General features: G+C 37.7%; 1 protein-coding gene and 1 long non-coding RNA gene across 2 annotated transcripts; one reads left to right on the forward strand and one right to left on the reverse strand.

The window, feature by feature from the left end:
- Positions 1–1,269: 1,269 nt before the first annotated feature.
- LOC105316468 (uncharacterized) lies at positions 1,270–4,985 on the forward strand. Its single transcript, XR_002189627.1, has 4 exons — positions 1,270–1,353; positions 3,095–3,155; positions 4,656–4,775; positions 4,850–4,985. It is a non-coding gene; the product is annotated as an uncharacterized LOC105316468 (long non-coding RNA).
- Positions 4,986–5,361: 376 nt separating this feature from the next.
- On the reverse strand, positions 5,362–7,000 carry LOC105316469 (uncharacterized). Its single transcript, XM_011411380.2, has one exon. It carries the CDS (start codon positions 6,816–6,818, stop codon positions 5,532–5,534), a length of 1,287 nt encoding a protein of 428 aa, XP_011409682.1. The 5' UTR covers positions 6,819–7,000; the 3' UTR covers positions 5,362–5,531.
- Between the last annotated feature and the right edge of the window lie 8,219 nt (positions 7,001–15,219).

Below are 15,219 nucleotides of genomic sequence, written 5' to 3' on the forward strand. Positions count from 1 at the left end.
AGGATACTCATATTGATGCTAAACGTGTTCACATCCATTGACATTCACACCAGCACGAATGAGACTAAGCACGTATGGCTAAGAGATGCTACTCTAGACTATGGTCATGGCAGTCATTTAATCCTGATGATAACTACACTAGCTGTATCAGGCCCTATATTGGGTGCTTACATTACCATACTTCTAGCTGGTAAGCCACTGATGAAGTGTAATGATAAACTCAGGGAGTATATTCGTCCCATTTATGAGGCTATTCATGCTCCTTATAAACGTAATATGGAGATATTTACTCCCCTAAGACTCCTTCTTGTATTTATAATATACATGATATACGTCACGTACAGAGGGAACGACTTCTTTTTGGGGATCGCAATAGCTTCTCCAATACTAGTCACTTACACTGGACTGGAGGGATTGTGCAGACCTTACAAGAGACTGTCGCTGAATATACTTAATTTTGCTCTCCTGTCTTTGCTCTCCATTTTATACGGTTCCGGTTGGTATTTTCTCAAGAATCAGAATGAACATGGTCTCATAACTATTCTCTCCATCATTTATTCTGTTCTCACTTTTTGCTTTGCTGTTGTGATATTCCTCCATTTTCTGTGGGTGACTAGTTTAATGGACAAAATAAGGATCAGGTTTGGGAAGCGTTGGCCTCGCCAGCATGAAGAGAATCAAGAAGCAGCAACAAGGTCTCGGGTAAATTTAAGTGGCTCATTTTTTGAAACATATGATGAAGTGAGAGAGCCATTGCTTGCATCCCATCATAAGCAATACAGTTGACAAGTGTTTGATATTGGTTGTAATTCACATTGTTATTAGTTTATGATTAGCATAGTTACCTATTCTTGTTTTTTTCTTTATGTGATTTTCCCTACATTTTTTTTAAAAAGTGTTATTATATTTCTGAGACTCTTAATGCCTTACTTTACTAAGCTGTGTTTCTTCTCTTTCATTACTTATACTTAATCAATGGCTGTTGTTTTCATTCTTGTACTTTCACTGATTTCGTTAAAAGTCAAAAGTTATTCCGTTGCAGTGTAAACATTGAAAATAGAAATTGCCAAACTGTATACTAATAAAACTGTTTGTTCAGACCTTATACAAATACACACCCCCACAATGGTAACCCCCTTGTTTGTTATGCTCTATTTCGATTTGCAAGCCAATTAGCTGAAACAATTGATAATATTTTTAAAACCTAAGATCCTGCTTATCTCTATTATACAGTTGTTTATATTTCCACATGCTTTCATTAGTAATGTGTTATTATGTTTATTACTTTAGAAGGTGAGAAGATTTAGAATAGAGTGGCTTCCTGTTAAAGATATTAAAGATTCTTCAGATGAAGTATGTTTGTTATTATTCACAATATAGTGATCACCCAATATTTTACCCTGTACTCTATCACCCTTAATATGTAATAAAAATTTGGGGTGATTTTAGAGCCATTTTTTGGAAAAAACCATGGGTTATAGCCTTGGGTATTTTTCAGATTTTTGACATTTTCTTAAAATGGCCGTAACTCAAAAAATTGAAGTCGGAATCACCTCAAACTTTCTACACAGCATAAGGACATCAATATGTATCACAAAATGTAATCAATATGCATCAGAAAATTTAATAAAAATTTGGGTGTAGTTTTGGAGCCATTTTTGAAAAAAACCATGGGCTTAGCCTTGGGTATTTTTCAGATTTTTGGCATTTTCTTAAAATGGCTGTAACTCAAAAAATTGAAGTCGGAATCACCTCAAACTTTCTACACAGCATAAGGACATCAATATGTATCACAAAATGTAATAAAAATTTGGGGTGATTTCAGAGCCATTTTTTGGAAAAAACCATGGGCTATAGCCTTGGGTATTTTTCAGATTTTTGGCATTTTCTTAAAATGGCTGTAACTCAAAAAATTAAAGTCAGAATCACCTCAAACTTTCTACACAGCATAAGGACATCAATATGTATCACAAAATGTAATAAAAATTTGGGGTGATTTCAGAGCCATTTTTTGGAAAAAACCATGGGCTATAGCCTTAGATATTTATAAGAACTTTGGCATTTTTATAAATTGGCTGTAGCTAAAAAAATTGAAGTCAGAATTAATATAGTAATAATAACCCATAGTATTGTCAGAATGACTAGGACAGAATTCTCCATTTTTATAGTTTTTTCTGATACATATACATGTACTTATGTTGTGTAGCAAGTTTGAACTGATTCTGATCAAGTTTGGATTTTTGACAAACTTTTAAAGTTGCTTAAAAATTAAGTCAGAGTCCCTGTAATTATTGATTCTTTAAATAATAAATTACCAAAAATTTACGAGTTGAAATAACTAATGGAGTAAATAAAAACTACATTTAATAAAAAACTAATGGGCTTATATTAAACCCATTAGTTCCATTGCCACAAAATCCATGACAAGCAAAAACCCATTAGTTCCATTGTCACGAAATCCATGACAAGCAAAAACCCATTAATTTCATTGTCACGAAATCCGTGACAAGCAAAAACCCATTAATTTCATTGTCACGAAATCCGTGACAAGCAAAAACCCATTAATTTCATTGTCACGAAATCCGTGACAAGCAAAAACCCATTAGTTCCATTGTCACAAATTTCGTGACAAGCAAAAACCATTTTAGTTTTATAGGCACAACATCCATGATAAGCATAAAACCCATTAAAACCAAAAATACATACACATAGGAGCAGTATGGTGTACAGGACTTTGCCTGATTCTGAAGCAACTTTAAAAATTTGTAAAAATCTCAATTTTGATTGAAAACAGCTCAAATTTTTAGCACAACATAAGAACATGTATACATATTTTTAAATGTTATTAAAATGGACAGATTTCTCCTTGTCATTTTTGGTGAAATTCGGTCAGAGTCCTGTACTATAGTACAGGAATTTTGGCCAAATTTTGTCAAAAATGAAAGAGAGAGAAAACTCCATTTTTATAATTTTCCTGATATGTATACATATCCTTAGGTTTTGTATAAATTTTGAGTTGATTCTGATCACAGTGGGATTTTTTTATAAATTTTTTAAGTTACCCTATTTTGAAAATCCTTCTTTTTGTATGCAGATATACATATGGAGATATGAAGTGCCACAGCGTTACACATGGGTAATAGGACTCATTTTATGTAAGTTGTTGTACACATACATGTATGTACAATGAAGAGTTCCATAACATATCTCAATACATGTCACACATGCAGTACTGATTCATTGATTGATCTGTTGTACTGATTTTGATGTTATTCATGTACTTGTACATGCCTAATTCCATTAACAGTCCATCGTTCCTTCACTTCCTGCAAGTACAGTATCATGTGCTGGGACCGTTAAATAATAAATGTGAGAAAGATAATGGGATCATTTATCATGCTCACTATACTGGCTCCATTGATGCCATACAAAACCTGTTACTATACATGTCGCTAGTAAATACAGTACAGAGATTACATACATGTACATGTACATACATGCATATTATAACGTGTAGCTACTAGTGAATACTGTTTAGTCTGTTTTAACCACAAAGATGTAATAGTGTGACCCACTTCCTCTCAATCCATTATAACTGTGTGATCAAATTCACTGGAGGTTCCTATGACTTAATGCGCATGTATCTAACATCCATTTGTTTATGATTCAGTAATTAATGATAGAGTATATCAGAGGATGTAATATGTGTACCTTGGTTTTTGCACTTATTATTGCTATGCTTATCTCCTAACTACTAAAAAGGAGAGTGCTACAACAAGGGGATTGAATGGGGACAAGTTGAATAAGGCAAGATAGAGCCAGCTCTAGCGATACAGGAAAAAACATTACTATCGTATCAAATAATCTGCAGCTGTGAGACAAAACTCATTACCTGATCTTATGTAACCTGGAGGGTGCAGGAGTGCATGAACCCGACTCAGTGTCTTTGTGTGTAGGAGTGTTGAGTAGTTGTTTTACCTGCTGTGTTCATTATTGACTGTTTTAGCAACTGTGATGTTTTGATGATGTCCTTGGCAGGCTTAATATAACTCAATTTATTTCAATCGATTCCTTATATGCTAAACATCAGGCTGAACCTATGATCACACTGAAATGATACGTTAGAAACTGATTGGGTCATCCAATAGGCTAACAATTAGACTGTTTTTGTTGTTCCTGTTATAATTGTGTCTGGTCTCTATGACAAATGTAATCAATACAAATAGATAGTGGCACTGTAGTAATAATTGTTTCCTAGTACATGAGATCACGTAACCCAACACTATGCATCATTTCTTGCATGAAATAGAAATGTGTTTCCTATTTCATAAACTGTGTTGCTGCATAGTGTATGTTGGGCTCAAATTCCAAATTGGCAACTCATTGTGTCTTAGTAGCACATATACTTGTACTGTTCTCCATATTCGTCAATTGCAGCTTGTTGCACCCATAGCGCCTTTTAGTCTATAACACAGATAATGAACTGGTAATTTTTCTCATTACAAGAGGGGGAGATATATAAGAGTGATAGTTGTACGTATTGGGAAACCAAAAACAGTGAGCATGGCATTTTCCCAGACAGGCTGGCACCCATTAATGTTTTGCTCTGCCTCTCTTATATGGTAAGTGTTTATACAAGTATTCTTTTTGTCTAGTATTAGGAGTAATTGGATTTACACTCCAGCCACTATGGCCTGACTCTTCTAAGTTGGGAATGTGGTTCCTTAGTGTGATCATGATGATACTGCTTGGCATATTATTAGCACTGTACATAGGTAAGTACCCACTCATTTACAGTTATGTTTTATTTTGTCTAATTTAAATTTTGTCTCCTGTTATACTCTTCTAGTTCGCTGGTTTCTTTATGCTTTAGTCTTAACATTTACAAGTGGTAAAGTAGTCTTTTGGCTCCTTCCTAATCTCGATGATGATAAGATGGGTGTCATTGACTCTTTCAAGCCGTTTTATTCTGTCAAATATAAAAAGAAGAAGAAAAAGCAAGACAAGGCTCCAGAGAAAGATGAAAAGTCTAAGAAAGAGGAGTAGACTCATATAAAAACTTGTAAGGATGCAGAGCTTTTATTTGCTATGAAGAAGCAAACCAATTTTTCTATTTTCAAGTCTAATAATAAATAATTATTTCAGATTGAAAGTTCATCAATAGTTGCATGACCTTTGACTTGAGGCTTTGACTTAATAGGTAGCAATCTAGTACTACTAGTTTACGCATGTACAGAGATGGCACTAGTCTTAACCCTCAATGGTTTGTTGCTGTATGCACAGGAAGTTTTATCATGAGCTGTTGCTCTTTGATGTTCTTAATAATCTAATAAACACTGCTCATTAGTCAGGCTTGCACTGTTTCATTTGTGAAGAGACAGACTTGGTTTCTTTTATCAAACATAAACTTGACACAAAGCAACACAAAAATAATAGATATACACAGTTAAATAATAATGACAATAGTACAAATGTGCAAAGTTTTTTTAAAGTGCATGAATGGTGATATGTAGTGATTGGTGTATGAAGTTTTAAACCATGACAGCGACATTGGTATTATCTCCAGATTCTACTGAAACTGAGACGTGCGAAGGAGTTTCGGTGTTTATTACGTGAGGTCCTAGCGCTGTTAGGCTCAGTTGTGATGCTGTTAGTGCATTAGCCATTGACTCTGCACTGTTTGATCTAATGTTAGTACTGCTGCCTGGTGGTGATACAGTGCTATTTTTAGATTCCTCGCTCTCATCTTGGCAAGAGAAGCAGAAACACATCACGTTTAAGACACTTTGAAAATCGGTCACAGAGTAAAGCATTGTCATAGCTAACGGTATCTCAATTGTTTTACTGATTATTCTCAATACGAGAAACATTACTGGGTCTCCGACTCCATTCAGACCAATGCAGTCATAAAATATGAACCACGAGTTGAAGAACAGCGATACTAAACTGACTGTTGCATAAAGTACAGTCAGAACTGACGTGAAATACGTTATGATGGTTACTTTCCGAAGAGTGTGTGATATTTTGTTGTATTGTCTGGAGTAGTGCTCATGTGTTAGCACACTTTGGGTTTCCTGCAGACGAGGCTTCCTTGTATGACATTGGTCTCTTGCAGATACAGATGAAGACATGCGCACGCTCATCTGACACTGGTTCTTTAGTTTTCTAAGCAACCTCCGACCGGTGAAGAAATAGATCAAACATGTGACGATGCCCCAGACTGCAAGACCGAATTCGCATATGATGACTGCTGCTAGTGCAAAGTATCCACCAACGTTTGCAATGATTTCTGAGGCATAAGCAACCAAATAGTGACTCATGACTAGTATGGTGACCACCCTCCAGTCTCGATGCCACAGTCGAGATGAGCCAATTTCCACTGACTTGTACAGCGTGATGAACACGAGTGTATAGGTAGCAGTAATGCTAGGGAATCCACTGACTTGCAAGAACCTGGAGATGATGATCCATTCTGGAAATTCCGATACAATCCAGCCGAGTATTCCATTAGGATCCAGTGATAGGTGGATAGTGTGAGTGAATCCAAGAACTGCTAGACATATGTATATAGCTAGGAAAGTCTTGGTCTTGAGTCTGGCACAGTCTCGCTTGATGATCAGCATAACTGACATTAGTCCAATGAAGAAGAATATGAAGCTGAATATTGCAGTGAATCCAATGAAAGACTGCAACCATCCTTGGGGTCTTGGACCCCAGACAGTTGAATCGACTGGAGATATGAGAAAGAGCAAGAAATAGCTCGGCTTGTCTGCTGTGATGTTGTCAATATAATCAAAGCACTCTGAAGCAGAATACATGATCAGTCTGATACTTGTCGATGTTTTTTGAAAATAGGAATGATTGAAGCAAAGTGTATGTGCATCTGTCTTTTAAAGGGTTCGTTTTGTGTACGTCAGAGCATTCCCTTATGTGGTCAATATAATTACAATGGCCTCTGTAGTTGAATACTCCACTGCATGACTAGTAGGAATTCATTATACTATCCTGTTGACTCAACATTAGTAGGAAAGACACAATACTAGTGCTAAAATGGAGCCTGCTTAAAGGAATTGCACCACTACATTTGAACCGTGTCATAATACTATAGTTAGTCATTGAATTTTAAAAATGGCACAAAACAAAAGGTTAATGTTATTATAATGATAATAATTAATAATCAAAAAATAATAATCATGAGATAATAGTTTTAGAGATAAAACACGACACGAGTGAAATGACACAATAATAACATAAATCTGTTAAATCAAAGAAAAATGTGAGAGTTCTGTTAACAGTGTGACCTTGAATCACTGGAAAGCCTAAAAACACACAAAAATAATGGAATAAAATAGAAGCATATTAGTTAAGCCCAACATACACTACAGGCAACATGTTGCCAGCCTTTGATCTTTCTTTGAACTTTGTTGAAAGGAATAGAAAGGTTTTCTATTCCAAGGCAACATGTTGCTTGACTACATCAAAGCTTGATCAAAGGTTGGACAAATGTTGAAAGCAACATTGTTGAATGTAGTGTAGTAGTGTATGCTGGGCTTTACAGGAATCAAATCCCTCTATCTCCTTCATTTATATGTACATGTAGTTTCTCTTACCTTCATTCTTTCAGCTAGACTACTAGTAGTTTTAGAAACGAGTGCAGCTTCCTCTCTTGCCGAGAGGTCAGGAGAGCGAGGTGTGGAAGATGTGTCAGCTCCTACGGCATTTTTGTGTCTCTTGGGTTTGGCCTTGGTAGGAGGAGGAGTGGAATCAGGTTTAGACTGTGAATGCACAGTTATAAGAGAAGAGGATAAAGGATGTGAGGTATTATTAGAAGTAACCACAGGGGGAGAGGCCTTTGGCTTTGGTTTAGTAGAAGGTGGTGCTTTGGGTCGTTTAATTGGTGACGATGGAGTCTGGGTTGTTGCTGGAGGAGATACCTTTGGAGCTGTAGCAGTATTAGGAGGAGGAGGAGGACGAGTAGGTATAGAAGAAGAAGGAGGTGTGGAAGATACAGAAGGAGAAGGAGGGGTAGATACTAAAGGAGGAGGAGGAGGAACAGGTACTGAAGGAGGAGGAGGAGGGGCAGGTACTGAAGGAGGAGGAGCAGATACCGAAGGAGGAGGAGCAGGTACTGAAGGTGGAGGTGAAGGAGGGGCAGGTACTGAAGGTGGAGGTGGAGGAGGAGGAGCAGGTACTGAAGGTGGAGGTGAAGGAGGGGCAGGTACTGAAGGTGGAGGTGAAGGAGGGGCAGGTACTGAAGGTGGAGGAGGAGGAGGAGCAGGTACTGAAGGTGGAGGAGGAGGAGGGGCAGGTACTGATGGAGGAGGAAGAGGAGGAGGGGTAGATGATGCTACAAGTTCAGGTGAGGGAGAAATTTCTGTAGGAGGAGGAGAGGGTGGACGAGGAGGAGGAGGAGCTTCAGTAACAGGAGATTTAGGGGGAGGAGGAGGAGGAGGAGCTTCTTTATCAGGAGGAGGAGGAGCTTCAGTAACAGGAGGAGGAGGAGCTTCAGTAACAGGAGGAGATTCAGGAAGAGGAGGAGGAGGAAAGGAAGGTGGCACATTACTATTACTAGTCTGTGGTTTCTTGAGGGGTGATGCTTCACGTGATGCTATTTCCTCAAAGAGATCATCAATCACATGACTCAATGACGTCTCACTAACAGTAGAGACAGTCAAAGGGTCATCAATATCCTTCTCTCCACTGTTAAGATTAGTAAAAGACAGAGGAGCTTCTACCTCTTTAACATTATCAGTACTCTCTCCTCCTCTAACAGAATCGGCCTTAGTTGTTGGCTTAGCTTCACTTAGCGTTGCATATTGTATTGGTGCTTGGTCAGTGGGGGCGGGGCCTACAACACGAGGGTGCAACAACTCAACGTAATGTTCACTAGGAGGAGCGGCTGATGGAGTTTTCACAGGAACACGCTGAACCACGTCATAGGTAGGTTCTTGTGGTATGTCGGGGAAAGTCTCAGTTTTTACATCTTTAGGAGCCGAATCTTGTGCTACTGGTGTATTGTCCAGTGGTGTGGGTGCCTTTTCATGTGAAGCTGGTGTAGTCTCTTGTAAAACTGGTGCTGTACTTTGATGAGGGACTGATGCTGCCTCTTGTAACTGCTTGGACTGTTTTTGTGGCTGCTCCTCCTCTATGCTTGTCTTTCTTCCTTTCTTTGATTTTCTTGGTCTTGATAAGGAATTCATGCCATAGCCACTGGTGAGAGGCAGACTGTGACTCTTTTCTTGTCTCCCAACTCCTCCTCCTCCTCCCCTGCTGAGGACCGGGGCGCTGATTTTCCTTTTAAACTTGTTGTCAATCTCTTGTAGCTTGACGGTGCAGCTTTCTTTAAGGATGGCGACGGTCTGTAGCTCTGCCTGTCTGTTGACAGTCACATACTTGTCAAGGTAAGGCAGTATTTTATCAATCTGGGTCATTTTAACTTTCATTTCTTTGATTTTCTTCATGCTAGTTTCAGAGCTGTTAGGAGCCGATTCAAGTCGTTTGATGTGCTCAGAGAATTTCTCTCGAGCTGATCGTAGCTTCTCGCACTGCTTGTTCAAGTTCTCTTCTGTTGTCTGGGAGACTTTTTGAGTTTTTCGTATCCTCTTCTCAAAGTGAGCGAGAGTTGAGGCCCTTCTCTCAGCGTAGACCTGCTGTGTCAGAGGAGGCTCTTGTGGAGGCTGTAAGAGACTAGCAACTTGAGAAGAAACCTGAGGCTGTGGTATCTCTGGTAGTGCCTGCAATGATGAGAAAATAAATTAATCAATAAGAAATTAAGTTTTTTTGTTTTACATAAATAAATATGTCTCTCCTTACATCCATCACCCATTCTTTCTCTCTCTCAAATCTCTTCCTCAAGTTCCTCTTTCTCTCTCTCCATCTCCCCTCTCTTTCTCTCTCTCCCTCTCCCCCTTCTCCCCCCTCTCTCTCTCTCTCTCCCCCTCTAGCTGACCCTTGTTTCATTCATTTGTCTTGTAGTCACGTCGGAATCAGCTTTTGATGCATTCTCCAGAGCCATGAACCAGCGAGTGTAATCAACCTGATCACCAGCTGCCAGATTAATGGTGGGACACTCAGGCTGTGACATACTGATAGCAAAGGGTTTCCTTCCCTGAGAACCTAAACTCTCCAACTTGTGACCTACAAAAGCACATGCTCAGTAAGTGTGCTAGCTCCACGTGAGCATTGAGGAAATCTATGCATAACCAATTTGAAGGTGACAATGTATTGTACATGTATTTCATATGATGTGAACATGCTCCATCAGCGTACACCTCTAGGGACTACTTATTACACATGTATGTAATCTATTTTAATTGTATTTGGACCACAAGACCAACAAGTAATTAATGACTTGAAAGGAAAGCTATAGAAGCTAGTTTTGATCTACTCGTGAGATAATGAGTGAACACAAAATGACATGTCAATCAAGCACAGTGAAGTTAAGAAGACATTTGTAATTACAAGAGAGAGAGAGAGGGGGGAGAGAGAGAGGGGGGAAGAGAGAGAGAGAGAGAGAGAGCGGGAGAGGGAGAGAGAGCGGGAGAGGGAGAGGGAGAATTAAGAAGAAGGGAAAGGGAAGGAAGGAGAGATAAGAATGAAAGAAGAAAGGAAGGAAGATGATGATTATTACCTGGTACAATGACAGTTCTGACTGTACTCTTAGACTCTTGGTTCTGATAAATATACAACAAATTCTCGTGGAGGACACACCAGTATCTCTGCCAACTGGCCCCTCCTTTCCCATAGTGTGGCTGGGATATTACTTGTATTTCAGCATATCCGGAGTGAATGGGACGAACCAGGTCGCTGGCTGGGACGTTACTCACAAGATCGTCAGATTTACCCTTTTCATGGCTGGTCTGTATGGAATACAAAATATAAAAGGTTTGTACATGTACATGTACACATGATATGATATAAGTCATTATATAAAATGCATGCTAAAGTATCCATACTATTATGCAATGTTATGTACATACATGTACATGTACATGTACTGTCTGTGTATACATGTAGTCATTGATATTCCTTATGTAGTGTAGTGTGTGCTTACAAGTAAGGGACTCTTGGTTTGTTTTGGTCTGTCTTTAATGGAGCCTGCTCTGTTACGAGATGAAAGTCCTTTAGTGATACACTCCTAGATACAAAAATAATTTTTAAAATGTCAAGAACCATTTTCGTTTTATTTTAGAAGACAAAAAAATTCTTCTCTCTCTCTCCCTCTCTCTATCTCTTACCTGTAGTTTGTTCAGCCATGTTGACAAATCATCGTTACTTGAGGAGGCAAAGACGTGAGTCTTGCCTCCTTTGACAGAGATGTTAAAGACAAACCTCTCGCCCTCTTGGGGCTGTGGAACCCTCTCCACAGTACAGTGCTGTATCAAGAAAGGAAAAATAGATAAATAAAAATGTACAAGAGATTGTTAATATTGAATTTTAAGGGTAATAATAATATAAGTTCTATTATACATAATTACATATATACATGTACCGTATAGCTGGAAAAGTTTGCGGGAATTATATTTTGCAATTTGTACCCATATAGCTAATTTTAATGTTTGTGGAATTTAATTTTGCTGGTGTAGGCGTGTACTGTTGATACACCCATTACTTATAATGCTTTGCGGAATTAAATTGTGCGTTTTTATGATGAACAGCAAACAGCAAAATTAAATTCCAGCAAATATTTCCAGCTATACGGTATATGTACTTGCGTGTGATAATAGTGCATTCTTCAATTAGCCACACACAGTGTGTACATGTATATACTAACCAGTATGGCCAATACAGTGACTGGAGTTTTATCAGTCTCTTTGGTGTAGACGTAAAACTGTGTTTCCTTGAGGCGACAGAATCGCATGCTCCAATCTCCTTTATCGTTACGTTTCTTAAGCTCTCCCTGATATATTATACCTATACATGTTAAACAACAGTAATAAAATAATACTATATGTACATGTACATATAGTGCTTTACATGTACATGTATGTGTGAAATAAAACAATATTATTATTATACACAATACATAAGGCATATAAGTGTATTATGTTTGAATGTATGTGTACATGTACTTCATAATCATGCATATAACGAATGTACATGTACATGTAACAATGTCTGTATTAATCTACATGTACATTAATTCTTCTGTTACCTTGTGGCAGCTTCTTCTCTCCAAAGTAATACACTATCGAGTCGGCCTGATCATTAATCTGCTGTTCGGCTCCTTTAATGACTTCATTAAACCACGCCCCATACTCTTCCTCATCGGCTGCCGAATAATACACACACTGTCTCGTCTGACTATTCCAGACTCTAAATGAAAACTTCCTCTTGCACTCAACGTCAGCTCTTGCTATCGTAGAACCAACCAGAGACACCTACAATAACACAAACACATATACAAGGTATGAATGGAGCGAATTAATCACATATAAGCTGCATCGTATGTAATTAAATGAATTACATTGTTACAAGTACATATATGAGCTTCATGTACAACGCACGTGCATATTTTATTATATTACACTGCATAAGTTTATGCATGACTTTGGGCAGCCTGTGTCCTACTTGGTCTGGAGTTAATAAGGAGAGACTATAGATATCTACATAAGGTTGCACGAATAAAATACTTGGGCAAATTGCTTTAACCTCCTGAGCTATTAATTAAATCAACACACAGCAATACTATTAATCTCCTATTCACTCATCAACTTTATAAATTCCAGGATGATCAAGCATGCAATGAAGAGATCCAATTGTATAAAGTACATGTACTCGTGCAAGTTTCATATAAAATTAAAGATAGATTATATGACTGATGATGTAGAATGCTAGAAGTCTACAACTATGGCAGCAGAGGTGTAATTGCGTGTTATTTTGACGTGTGTAGGAGGAATAGGAAGTATTACCAAAGGAAAGGTGTGGGAATAGACAGTACAAGTGAGTGTATGTCTGAAAACACATCTATAAAGTAGCAATAAGATACACGTTAATTAGGTATTATGTACTCTTGATTAGACGAAGGGTAAACATTAGTTTTGTATGAATAGGATGGCAGTTACATCATATCTGATCACACTAACCTGTCTCTAAAGTGCAGCAAAAACACACATTAATTACATTCAGCTTAAACATTAAATTTTAAATCAATCGAATGACACTTATATCATCATAATCAGGTCAAATATTTGTCTATAGTATCCAATAGTTTATATTTTAAAAGTAAAATATGCATTTGTATGTGTGCATGGTGACACACTGCAAGGAGTTACGTGCATACCATGATTGCTACATGTGTATGTATCATAGTTTGGGTATACCATGAATGGCAAAATGAGAATGTGAATGCTCCTTTAGCCTATAATAGTCTTTGTTGTCAGTGAGTGCCTTAAATAATGGAGTTATAGAGTGTACTTTATAATAAAGTTACAAGCTGTGGTCAGTAACAAAGGGTCACTAATAAAATAAGGACTGGATCTTTCATGAAATCAATAGACATTAAGGCTCCCAACTGTTGTTCAGTACAAATTATACCACAAGCAAGACACACAAGGATCAAATGACAATTTAATTTTAAAAAATTAATATATAGCAATTGCTATGCAGAGTCTACTATACTTAATAATTGTATAATTTATTGATGTATATACTGTAAGTGTGTGTTGGAGATGGTGACATACCTCACTGATGAGTGTCAAATCTTTCTGACTGTGATGACTCCTGATTTTCATATTCTCCAGCACACACCAGTAGCGGCTCCACTTGGCATCGCTCTTAACACGGAGATAACCCTTTAAAGATAGAATAATGAATGTAATGATATGCTCTCCTTGATGCAGAGATAACGCAAAATAAACACAATTATTGGATATAAAAAAGATCCCAATCAATATTTACTACACCAGCCAATAATTTCTACTGTTTGTTTATTGTTTTGTCTATAAATAAAAGGATGTTTACTACTTTATTTTATTATTAATCTGCCAGAATAATAATAAACAAAACACTTATCTAATCCTATTTTTTGGCAGACACCAATGTCTGCGGCCATACCACGTTGAAAGCACCAGTTCCCATCTGAACACTGAAGTTAAGCAACGTCGGGCCGGCTTAGTACTTGGATGGGTGACCGCCTAGGAATCGCCGGTGTCGCAGACTTTTTTTTCTTCTTTTTCTCAATATTTTTTCCTCCACAGTGAACACAGTACTTTTTTTATCTTAGCATAGCAACTGCTTCTCAAGCTATTTTTGTAAAGCAATAATGCTTCTATCACAATTTTTGTGCCTTGCAGTTTCAAAACACTTTTCTGCATTACCACAAAATATGCTACAGTACATGTACAAGTACATGTAGATGATGTACCTGGAAGACAGGGACTCCATCAGGACTAATGGTTCTGTGAATTCCAGCTGTAGGTGGCAATGGAGGAGGTTGTTCTAATATGCCAGCAGCTGATACTGTCTTACGCATCTTTTCACTAGTTAAAGCACCAGATATTGTCTGACTACCAGATACGATGGGCTCCGTCTGTTTCCTAAGAATTAAATAGAAAGTGCAAGTTAACCATTAAATAAACTATATGTATATTGATAGAACTGCAAAAAAACTCTATACACAAACAATATTTAACAAAGTTTCACTTTCATTCCAAAAAATTTATTTTCCTTTCTATCAAATATAAATAATAACAGTTAGACTGAAAAGGTCCATTTTGAAATAAAATACACAAAATACGCTACACAAACCTCAACATTTTCTTATTCAATTCTTTGCCAGATCCTGATTTGACTCTGCGATGGGCCGGAGAGGACCCATCGTGCTTATGGCTCCAGGTAAGTCTCCTTCTTGACTTCACTCCGTCATCTTCGTCAACGACATCGCTGATCTTCCTGATGACTTCGGGCGGGGTCTGGTCTAGAAGTCCCTTCTCAAGTGAACTCCATTTCCTTTTGAGGTCTGAGTCGTTCATTCTGATCTCGTCAACGTTTGTCACTTTCTTGACTTGAATTGAGGCGGCATTTTGGAATGCATCCATCCAGTTCCTATATAAAAATTATTAACTCAAAGAAGTGGTTTTAAAGTATACACGTATATGTACATGTATGTACACAAATATTTCAAATGTAATAAAAATTGGCTTTGCCAATTTTTTTTATTACATTTTCTGATACATATTGATGCACTTATGCCATGTACAAAGTTTGAGCTGATTCCGT

This window comes from Amphimedon queenslandica, unplaced genomic scaffold (assembly GCF_000090795.2).
Source record: "Amphimedon queenslandica unplaced genomic scaffold, v1.1 AMPQUscaffold_13510, whole genome shotgun sequence".
Taxonomy (NCBI): Eukaryota; Metazoa; Porifera; class Demospongiae; order Haplosclerida; family Niphatidae; genus Amphimedon; species Amphimedon queenslandica.